Source organism: Danio rerio, chromosome 4 (assembly GCF_049306965.1).
Source record: "Danio rerio strain Tuebingen ecotype United States chromosome 4, GRCz12tu, whole genome shotgun sequence".
NCBI lineage: Eukaryota > Metazoa > Chordata > Actinopteri > Cypriniformes > Danionidae > Danio > Danio rerio.
The window spans coordinates 1,260,909-1,272,500 of NC_133179.1; the positions used below are offsets into that span (position 1 = coordinate 1,260,909).

Below are 11,592 nucleotides of genomic sequence, written 5' to 3' on the forward strand. Positions count from 1 at the left end.
TTGTAGTGTAATATACAACACCAATCCCGACAATATATAACTTTAAACTACCAAAAGTGTTCATAAAAGTCACCTTTTCCAACTATTTAAAGGTTAAAAGTTGTCAGAAGAAAGATCAAGGACCCATAATATTGAACAAAATCAATGCATATTGAAATAAAAAGCTTGTCAAAGAGCACAAACAGAAAAAAACTATACATTGAATTAACAAGTTTCCCGGAGATGGGTTGCAGCTGGAAGGGCATCCGCTGCGTAAAAACTTGCTGGATAAGTTGGCGGATCATGCCGCTGTGGCGACCCCGAATTAATAAACGGACTAAGCATTTTAATGGAGATGCTGCTCACTGCAGAGCCACTTGAGCTCCAATGAGGGGGAGCTTGTGTTCTCGCTCCTCCTTCTATAAGCTGTTTAATGCGTGCACCTACACCACCCCTAACCCCAAACCCCCAGTGACATCACTTGTATAAGAAGTGCAGCAAGGACTTGCAGGAGCTCAGCTCTGCACAAGTGGCTCTGCAGTGAGTATTCACTTGTTTTAATGACTTCAATAGCCAGGGTTTGTTTAAGGGTTCAGAAATTCAACATTGCTGTTCATTTAAGCTGTGAATATTTCAACAAATAATATTCCAAACACATTTTCAGACTTATAAATTCAATACTTCCAGATTTCACTTCCAAAATATTCAGCTCTGTTAAGGAATGTGAAGTATAATATTCCACAAGCAGTTTCCACTTCATTTTATTTCACATCAAAAATCCGCTTGCATAAATTCAGTGGATCAAATTTAACATTACATTTGGGAACTGCAGGAATTAGATTGCAGATTGAAGATCTCCAGCTGCTTTTAAAGATTATTTAAAGATTTTTAATGCAGTAAATAGGTGAAAAAAGGTAATAACGACACAAGAGGAGCATTTAACAGTAATATCATAGAGCAGGGGTCACCAATCCTGGTCCTGGAGAGCCGGTGTCCCTGCAGGGTTTAGTTCCAACTTGCCTCAACACACCTGCCTGGATGTTTTAAGTATTCCAAGTAAGAGCTTGATTAGCTTGTTCAGGTGTGTTTGATTAGGGTTGGAGGTAAAATCTGCAGGACACCGGCCCTCCAGGAACAAGTTTGGTGACCACTGTCATAGAGTATTGAGTAATATCAATGAGTAAGATCAGTAAGATGTTTTTGGACATTTCTGTTTGCCCTAATGTAATGTTCAATTTTAACAGCCGATTTTGATCCACTGAATTTATGCAAGCGGATTTTTGATGTGAAATAAAATGAAGTGAAAATTGCCTGTGGAATATTATACTTCGTATTCTTAAACAGAGCTGAATATTTTGATAGTGAAATCTGGAAGTTTGATATGGAGTATTGAATTTATAAGTCTGGAAAAAGTGTTTGGAATATTGTTTGTTGAAATATTCACAGCTTAAATGAACATCAATGTTAAGTTTCAGAACCCTAAAACAAACCCTGGCTATTGAAGTCATTAAAATGCAACCCCTTGTTAACTGAATGTATTATTTTTTTCCAGTTTGTGCTATTCGACAATCTTTAATTCAATACCTTTGGCAATGATTTTCTTCCATACATAATGCAATTCAAAATCATAAATAAATGCAGGATATAAAAACATAAATCACAAAATATGGAAAACTGTTCATTCACAGATGTTTTGTTTTTCCGCTGTAGCTTTAGCTTTCTTTCTGTGAGACAAATTGATTGAGAAATGTGTATTTCTATTTTATAAATTCCCCAAAGCATTCCCAAAACATTCTGGGAACCAAATATTTCTGTATTTTTGTGTAAATAAAGTCATATAAATCTATTTCTTTCACACATATATGATCATAATTAAGTATATTGAGCACAACAGTTAGCCTCCAGAAGCAGAAATCACATTCGATTCATGTATTATGACAATAATCTTTAGCAATCATATGTAAAAGAAAGCCAGACCTGATATTACTCCTATAGTAGACACACTAAATGTATTATTATTATTGTTAATACTTGTGAAACCCTGTAGGGCAAGCGAACAAAAGCAAACATACCGTGATGTCAGCGCATGGTTCTCATTCGGTTATTCTTTGGGAACCAATTTCTAACATTAAAGAAACATTTTTGAAGGTTTTTATAGAACAAAACGAATAAAAATATATGCAGATACAGTAAAGTTAGTTTCATTGATTCATTATTTGTTTAATATTAAGGCAAAACAGTATTTTTAATTCAAAACTAATTATAAAAACCTTTATTTCTAAACTGCAATATGTGTTTTCCTGTGTCATCTTTGACTAATATTTACATTTGTGTGGTGATCTGAAACAATAAAGCCAGGCAAACATGCAGAAAAAATAGAGTAAGGGGTGCAAACACTTTCACATTACTGTGTCTATAAATATATATATATATATATATATATATATATATATATATATATATATATATATATATATATATATATATATATTTATACAACAGTTCTGTCTGGGTCTCAAATCAGCAATTAACAGCGCTCATACAGCCTCTTCACCCTTGTGTATTACTCCGCACACATAGAGTGACAGCAGATCAATAAACTCACTACAGTTTGACAAATATTACAGCTATTGGACAACAATGTACTTTTGAGGCTGTTTTTTAGACAAGAACGTAGTTGTTTAGAGTGCATCTATGCAATTTAGTTATGGGGATAGTGCCTATTTTAAATATTTATAATTGAATATGATTCAGCACATCGGCGGCCATTAGTCTGTCATACTGAGCAGAGCACAGAGGGCTGACGTTCCGCCATTAGATGGCGACAAAAACTGCATAGTAAGTCCTCAGGGGAGAAAAATTATTCTGGCTTTTTCGGGGTTAATTATTGTGATATTTTGATTGTAAGAGAGAAATACTGGGAAATCTCTGTAGACTCATGGTATTTTATGCCGTTCAGACTAATAATCTTAAAATGTGAGCAAAATCATCTGTTTTGTCATCCCTTTAGTCATTACAGCTAAAGAATCATTCATCACTCGCTCTACAGTGACGTTGGTGAATGAGCAGCGGTTTCTGCTGTCCTGATGTCAGCTGCAGATGTGAATGAATGGCGGAAGAAAGTAGTTCCTCATACAAAAGGAATTTTGAGATGCTCTGTGTTTGATTTTCTTTTTTATATACATGATGTGCCATCAAACTGTTGTATAAATGCAATATCACACTTGTAGCAGTGCCATGTGCCGGTATATAGGACACTAAGGCACTCAGCCTGCAGCCTCGAGTCAACAGACGTCTCCCACCAGTGCCAATATTCAGCCATATCGCACTGCTACTCAAATGATATTGCTCATATATATATATATATATATATATATATATATATATATATATATATATATATATATATATATATATATATATATATATATATATATATGGTTATTCATATTTGGCTATTATATATGTATATGATACCAATTATTTAGCCTATAAATTTAACTATCTATGTTTTGTTAGAGTTTTGTTTTTATAGTATGTTTATCAGATATACATGAATGTAACACACACATAAATTGTCAAAACAAACTTATTTTAGATGAAATTAAAACATGATTAATCTATGGAGGGCGTTTGGACTTTTGACATATTCAGCTTTTCTTTATCTAAATTGATAGCAGGTCAGTTTGGTTGATTTCTCAGCACGTTTTACTGAATAATCTGGCGAATACGAATGAGAGAAATGCTTCGGGGGCTAACCGTGAGTGCTTTATATCTGAATAAATCTGGAAGGCAGCAATAAAGCAGCAGCAGATGTGATCTGACTGATACACTCTTTGATGCGTTTACATGGACACCAATACTCAGACCTCAACACGATTAAGACAATCCTCTGATTAAGAGTCTAGCATGTTAAATAATGACCACAATCTGAGTAAAGACATAATCGAACTAAACATTCAGACATGTGGAGTAATCCTATTTTAGCGGCATTATTGAAGTGCAGACATGTAAACACAGCAGTCAGACTATTTCTGCATATTGCGACAGCATAGTCAACACACACATCTGTTTGACAACTAATCTCTGCACCTATAGAGTCAGTTATGGACCACATATGAAAGTGAAACTGCAGTTGAACTAAAAAACTAAACACCTGAAATCAGACGAAACTCCGGAGGAAACATTGGATAGCATAGTTTTGTAATGACGTTATCTGTCTATTTATACATATAAAACGGGAACCTTCCTAAAGCAACTCATATAAACACCTTAATCGTAGTATTGTCTTATTCAGATTAAAGTGGACCTATTATGCTGCTTATACAAGATGTAAAATAACACTCAGATGTCTCTAGAGTGTGTATGTGAATTTCCAGCTCAAAATAGCACACTAATAATGTTTTTCATCTCTCTGAAACTAACCATTATAGGTTTTGATCCTAATTGTGGCATTTTAGTGACTGTCGCTTTAAATTCAAATGAGACTGGGCTCTTTTCAGAAGAGGGCGGAGCTACAAACACCTGTGTGTGAGCATGGAGGCAGATTCAAAACAGGACTAGCTGTGTTTGCAGAGTGAAAAAGGTCAAATATGTGTGAGAATGCATCAGTCTATGGAGACTCCACTAGTCATTTGTGCTTCATCTAAAACCCCACATCTATAATCCTCTATGCCAGGGCTATTCAATTGGCGGCCCGCGGACCAAACCCAGCCCCCGAGGCAATTTGTTCCGGCCCTCCAAATAGTGTGACCAAGACATCAAAAATAAATTTAGCTCAGTGGAAAAACGGCCGCTATAGTTTTGAAGTGATGTGCGTCTGTTCGATACAGCACAAGCTGCAGTTTAAGGCTGCTCAGAGAGTGAGTCACCTGACATTAAGTGAGTGGTGCGAGCAGCTGAAAACATTTGGATATGTTTGTTAAATGCCCTTTGTACAATGCTCTGATATCGTTAATAGGGATGCAACGATTAGCCTATTAACCGCGCTTAAATTCGATACGGTTGATTAATCGTAAAGGCTTCTCAACACCGCGTTTCTTTTGCATGGAACAAAACTGCTGCAACTAAACAAAGTTATGCCAATAAGCACACAGGATTAACTATAGCAGCAGACCGTTCTTCTTTTTCGCATTTTTGCCTCTTTTCCGCACACAAGTTCATTATTTCCAATGGAGACGTGCGCATATTGGGACTTGCAAGCGGGCCGACGCACTTGCGCCCTCCAGGTGCACATAGTACAAATTATCTCAGGCTGTACTGGTGAGAGTTGTGCGTGGCTTTCAGACAAATACGATTTTTTAGACAAATACGATTTTTTATTTATTCTTATTTTTATTTATTTATTTATTTATTCAATGTTCTGTCATTTATTTTCATTGTAAAATATTCACTCATGTTTAAATCAAACACCTTTTAATTTATTTTTAAGTCCAAAGAGAGACTCTTGTTTGTGTTTTATTATTATTTTGTGCTGTATTTGGTTACTGAGCAGCAATAAACAGCACTTTTCTTTTGATTTTCTAAACTAGTAGTGTTTTAAATTTAATAAATGAATAATAATCGTGATAATCATGAAACCATGATTATTCTTCAGACTATATGATCGTTCAACCAAAATCTATAATCGTTGCATCCATACTTGTTGCACAGTTTAAAACCACATATGAATGTGTCTGAATGTAGAAGAAGCCTATTTAAGCAATGCACTGCTTTTGTTGTGCTTTGAAATACAACATTTGAATGTGTTTGTAAAAAAAAAAAAAGCCTATTGTACAATGCTGTGATGTTATGTAGTTTAAAAATACAACATAGTAACATTTTAATGTAGAGAAAGCCAACGTGGGCGTCTTAATGAGCAAAAATACAGCATATGGGCTCTTATATTGCTGTTGTGTCTTCACTTATATTGCAAGTCATATTTCTCCGGCCCCTCATTTGTGATGCTTTTCATGAACTGGCCCCCATGACAAACTAATTGAATAGCCCTGCTCGATGCTGACATTATCTTCAGCAGCTCAAACGCTCTAATGGCTAATGGACAGACGGCTGCTTCTCACTCAGGGTCGATTATGCTAATAAGGGAGTCACTAGTGAGCGGGGCTTTCCCCCTCTGATGACACGTGCGTAATTTTGACCATTAGAAGCTGGTTATATTCACACATTGTTACCCTTTAAAGTGATTTCAGCATAATAGGTCCCCTTTAAGCTACATACTTTGATGTCCATGTAAACGCAGTCACTGACAGCATCCTACACGTCGTTCATAGAGAAACCCAAACCAGCAGCGTTGATGAGGAGTGTGTGTCCGAGCGCCTCCGCTGTTCGGGACCGAAGACTCCGTGGTTCTGGACCGCTGGATTTCCACAGGAAACATCTTAGTGTCCGTCATCTGGACGAGAGTGGCAGGAGTCCTGCAGGAGCGCTCAGGCCATGGTCTCTTTCCCCGGGAGCCTCCTGTCATTGAACGTGTGCATGTTAATCACCTCCTCAGTCTTGACGATGGCGGGAGGCTGAGGCTTCTGTTTCCTTCGCCGCTGACATTTCAGAGACACCCGGAGCTCCTCCACCATCGCACTGCAGAACGAGCGCTGGACACACACACAGTGATATATATATATATATATAACAGAAAAGTGATTTTCTTTGGTTTTTGCAATTGTGATTTGATTGTAAACTCCAGCAGCCCAGATGTGAGAGACATTAAACCTCCTGAACAAGTAATGCAAACTGGATGTCAATAACTGCGCCTTTGTGGATCCATTCAGGCCAAAGAAACTCTTTTGTTGATTAGATTTGGCCAGATGAAACTTCCCATGCCTTCATCATCAGCTCCTCCCCTTTACAGACCACACCCCTTCATAGTTAGCCCCTCCCCTTCATCAACAACCACACCCTTTTATCATATTCCCCACCCTTCATCAACCATACAGCTTCACAGTTAGCTCCTCCCCTTCATCACTAACTATGCCCCTTCACAGTTAGCTCCTCCCCTTCATCACTAACTATACCCCTTCACTTTTAGCTCCTCCCCTTCATCACTAACTATACCACATCATAGTTAGCTCCTCCCCTTCATCACTAACTATGCCCCTTCACAGTTAGCTCCTCCCCTTCATCACTAACTATACCCCTTCACTTTTAGCTCCTCCCCTTCATCACTAACTATACCACATCATAGTTAGCTCCTCCCCTTCATCACTAACTATGCCCCTTCACAGTTAGCTCCTCCCCTTCATCACTAACTATACCCCTTCACTTTTAGCTCCTCCCCTTCATCACTAACTATACCACATCATAGTTAGCTCCTCCCCTTCATCACTAACTATACCCCTTCACAGTTAGCTCCTCCCCTTCATCACTAACTATACCCCTTCACTTTTAGCTCCTCCCCTTCATCACTAACTATACCACATCATAGTTAGCTCCTCCCCTTCATCACTAACTATACCCCTTCACAGTTAGCTCCTCCCCTTCATCACTAACTATACCCCTTCATAGTTAGTCCCTCTCCTTCATCACTAACCCTACCCCATCACAGTTAGCCTCTCCCCTTCACCAACCACACTACTTCATAATTAGCTCCTGCCCTTCACCAACCACTCTCTTTCAGAGCTAGCCCCTCCCTTTCATCACCACCCCACCCCTTCATAGTTAGCCCCTCCCCTTCAACCACACCCTTTAATCATTATCCCCAGCCTTTATAAACCACACCCCTTCATAGATAGATCTTCCCTTTCACCAACGACTCCATTTCATTGTTAGCTCCTCCTCTTCATTACCAACCCCACCCCTTGATAGTTAGCCCCTCCCCTTCATCAATCTTCGATCATTATCCCGACCCTTCATAGTTAGCTCCTCCCCTTCATCACTAACTATACCCCTTCATAGTTAGCCCTTCACCCTCACCAACCACACCCTTTAATTATTATACCCACCCTTCATCAACCACACGCCTTAATAGTTAGCTCCTCCCCTTTATAACTAACTATACTCCTTCATAGTTAGCCCGTCCCCTTCAACACAAACCACACCCCATTTAAGTTAGCTCCTACTCTTCATCACCAACCATATGCCTTCATATTTAGCCCCTCCACATCACCTACAACCCCTTAATCATTAGCCCCACCCATTCCCCGCAAACCACACCCCTTCATAGTTAGCCCATCCCCTTCCTCGCAAACCACACCCCTTCAGAGTTAACCCCTCCTCATCACTAACCCACTCCTTAATCATTAGCTCATCTCCTTCTCAACAAACCACACTCCTTCATAGTTAGCTTATCCCCTTCCTCGCAAACCGCACCCCTTCATAGTGAGCCCCTCCACCACAAAACACACACCCTTCATAGTTAGCCCCTCCTCTACATCACAAACCCCACCCCTTCATACTTAGCCCCTCCCCTTCTCCACAAATCACACCCCTTCATAGTTAGCCCCTATACTTTCTCTACAAACCACACACCTTCATATTTAGCTCCTCCCCTTCACCACAAAACAAGCCCCATTCATAGCTAGCTCCTCCCCTTCACCAAAAAACACCCCTTTCATAGCTAGCCCCTCCCCTTCACCACAAAACACACCCCTTTATAGCTAGCTACTCCCCTTTACCTCAAAACACACCCTTTCATAGTTAGCTCCTCCGCTTCACCACAAAACACTCCTCCATAGTTAGCCCCTCCCCTTCACAACAAAGCACACACCTTTTTAGTTAGCCCCTCCCCCTCACCAGAAAACACACCCCTTCATAGTTAGCTCCTCCTCTTAACCACAAAACACACCCCGTCATAGTTAGCTCCTCCTCTTTACAAAACACACCCCTTCATAGTTAGCTCCTCCTCTTAACCACAAAACACACCCCGTCATAGTTAGCTCCTCCTCTTTACAAAACACACCCCTTCATAGTTAGCTCCTCCTCTTAACCACAAAACACACCCCGTCATAGTTAGCTCCTCCTCTTTACAAAACACACCCCTTCATAGTTAGCTCCTCCCCTCACCACAAAACACACCCCTTCATAGTTAAAGAGACAGCTTGAACTGTCCCTTTAAGATGCAGTATCCAGAAAGTGTGTGTGTGTGTGTGTGTGTGTGTGTGTGTGCTGTACCTTCTGTATGTGCGCATTCTGCTTTGACTTGTAGAGCACCTCTCCGACGGCCACGAACACGGACAGCACGAGCCCGGCGGCGAGCACAATGAAGATGCCGCCGATGTTCTGGACACCCAGAGCGCTGGCCTCTTTACTCTCCTCCTCCGGGCAGCCGTTTCCCCGCCACCATTTCTCCTTCATCATGTGCAGCTTTCCCTCCTCCTGGAGCTGCAGGATGGCGATCGTGATCTTGTCCCGGTATGGGGAGCCTGGAGGTGGTACGGAGAAACACATGATAACTGGTTGTGTTCATTCATTTGGAAAGAATGTGATTTTTAATAAATAGCAATTCTAGTGTTTGGGTTTTCCAATTAAAAAGTGAATTTAAAAACTAGATTACGTTTAGAATTTCAGTTTGTTGATGTATATGTGCACTTTGCTATTTATTAATGTAAATGATCCAATATATATATATATATATTTTTCATCTTTCTTTTCGGCTCAGTCCCTTTATTAATCAGGGGTCGCTACAGAGGAATGAACTGCCAACTTATCCAGCATATATTTTACACAGTGGATGCCCTTCCAGCTGCAACTAATTACTGGGAAACATCCATACACGCTCATTTAAACACATACACTACAGACAATTTGGCTCACCCAATTCCCCTATAGCCCTGTGTTTGGACTGCGGGGGAAACCGGAGCACCCGGAGGAAACCTACGCGAACGCATGGAGAACATGCAAACTCCGATCCAATATATATTTTATACATAATTGACACTATATTAGTATTTTTTGTATATATAAATATGCACTTTCCAACTTTTTAAATATAATTTTATTATTATTATCATTATCATTATTATTATTATTATCATCATCATGTGTATTTGTAATTTAATTTTGTTTATGGAGGAAAGGTTGGGAATAATATTTATTTAAATTGTTTCTGTAAAACTATCCTGCTATTTCTGTAAAAGTTTAACAAACAATTGAATTAAAGAAGCACCAAACATTGTCTTTAACAAAATGTAAAAAAATAGTGGTAAGTGAAGATTAAATAGTAATAAATCACATCCAAATGAAACGTTTTTTTTTTACTAAATGATGTTGAACAGATTCAGGAATTTTCATAGTATGTCCTCTAATATTTTTTCTTCTGGAGAAAGTCTTATTTGTTTTATTTCGGCTGGAATAAAAGCAGATTAAATTTTTTTCAATATTATTCGCCCCTTTAGCAACATTAATTTTGTATTGTCTCCAGAAGAAACCACTGTTATACAATGACTTGCCTAATTACCCTAACTTAACCCTAATTACCCTAGTGAAGCCTTTAAATGTCACTTTAAGCTGAATACCAGTGTCTTAAAGAATATCTAGTCTAATATTATGTGCTGTCATCATGACAGTTATTAGAAATGAGTTATTAAAATTATTATGTTAAGAAATGTGTAAGAAATCTTTCCTTTGAACAGAATTTGAGGGAAAAAATATACAGGGAGGCTCATAATATTAATATTAATAATATAATGATAATAAATCTGACTTCAACTGAATGTGTTTACATTGTATTACATATTTAATACAAAGGTGTGAAATAGTATTTATCACCCCCCCTCCCCCCCAAAGAAATAAAGTAAATTAAATAAAAATTTAAGAAATAGAAATTAAATAAAATCCAATTAAGATCACTTATCAACAAAACCCACTTCAAAACTATGTTTGCTTCTGTTATATTTGATTAATGTTTAAATTTGTTTGATGATCTAAAATATTAAAGTGTGGCAAACATGCAAAATAAAAAGAAATCAGTGAGCGGCAAACACTTTCCCACATGTACATGCATGTGTTTGAGAAAATGTTGATTCATATTTAGGTTTGAAATGTGTATGGATGTTTCCTAGAGATGGGTTGCAGCTGGAAGGCCATCCGCTGTTTAAAACAAATGCTGGATAAGTTGGCGGTTCATTCCGCGGTGGCGACCCCTGATTAATAAAGGGACCAACCCGAAAAGAAAATGAATGAATGTATATGATGCAAATTACATGTAAACATTTATGCAAAAAAAATAGTTTTGGTTTTATGTCTGTGTGTGTGTGTGTGTGTGTGTGTGTGTGTGTTTGTCTTTTTATTTTGGATGTGATTTAACACTTGCTTAAAAGATTCTCTATGCAAACGTTTTACAAAATAACTTGAGCGTGTAAACTGAAAGACATAGATAAAGCGAACAAATCCAAGCAAATACTCAAACATATCTAAATATAAAAGCGAGTGAATACATACATGAAGGTGTGTGTGTGTGTGTGTGTGTGTGTGTGTGTGCGGTTCTAATCTCCATGCTGTTAATCAACACAATGCAGCAGACGCGGCTTAACTCTGATCCTGCTGATGGATATGTATCGGCCGTTTGTGTGTGTGTGTTTGCGGCTGCAGTTATTCCAGGAACGAGTGTTTGTTTCCGCCGTCAGATCAGAGAGACGAGCACCGGATGATGGAGCTGCTAACGCGATTACAGAAGCAGGA

At 38.6% G+C, this 11,592-nt stretch overlaps 1 protein-coding gene and 1 long non-coding RNA gene across 10 annotated transcripts in view; one reads left to right on the forward strand and one right to left on the reverse strand.

Moving 5' to 3' along the window:
* Positions 1 to 11,592, reverse strand: part of LOC101885658 (glutamate receptor ionotropic, kainate 2-like) — a 100,505-nt gene that overhangs the window by 1,162 nt on the left and 87,751 nt on the right. For 4 of the 7 annotated variants that reach the window (XM_073946822.1, XM_073946821.1, XM_073946820.1 and 1 more), the window contains 2 exons: positions 9,085 to 9,335; positions 5,585 to 6,569 (listed from right to left, as the gene is read on the reverse strand). In XM_073946822.1, the coding sequence (XP_073802923.1) occupies positions 6,405 to 6,569; positions 9,085 to 9,335 (416 nt within the window). In that variant the 3' untranslated portion in view covers positions 5,585 to 6,404. Of the gene's footprint in view, positions 1 to 5,584; positions 6,570 to 9,084; positions 9,336 to 11,592 lie in introns of those variants that run through there. The other 3 variants (XR_012401678.1, XR_012401679.1, XR_012401680.1) reach the window with 1 other exon arrangement.
* LOC141381551 (uncharacterized) overlaps positions 11,448 to 11,592 on the forward strand; it is a 49,941-nt gene continuing 49,796 nt past the window's right edge. For all 3 annotated transcript variants that reach the window (XR_012401697.1, XR_012401698.1, XR_012401699.1), the window contains exon 1: positions 11,448 to 11,592. This exon is cut by the window's right edge and continues 15 nt beyond it. This is a non-coding gene — a long non-coding RNA (uncharacterized lncRNA).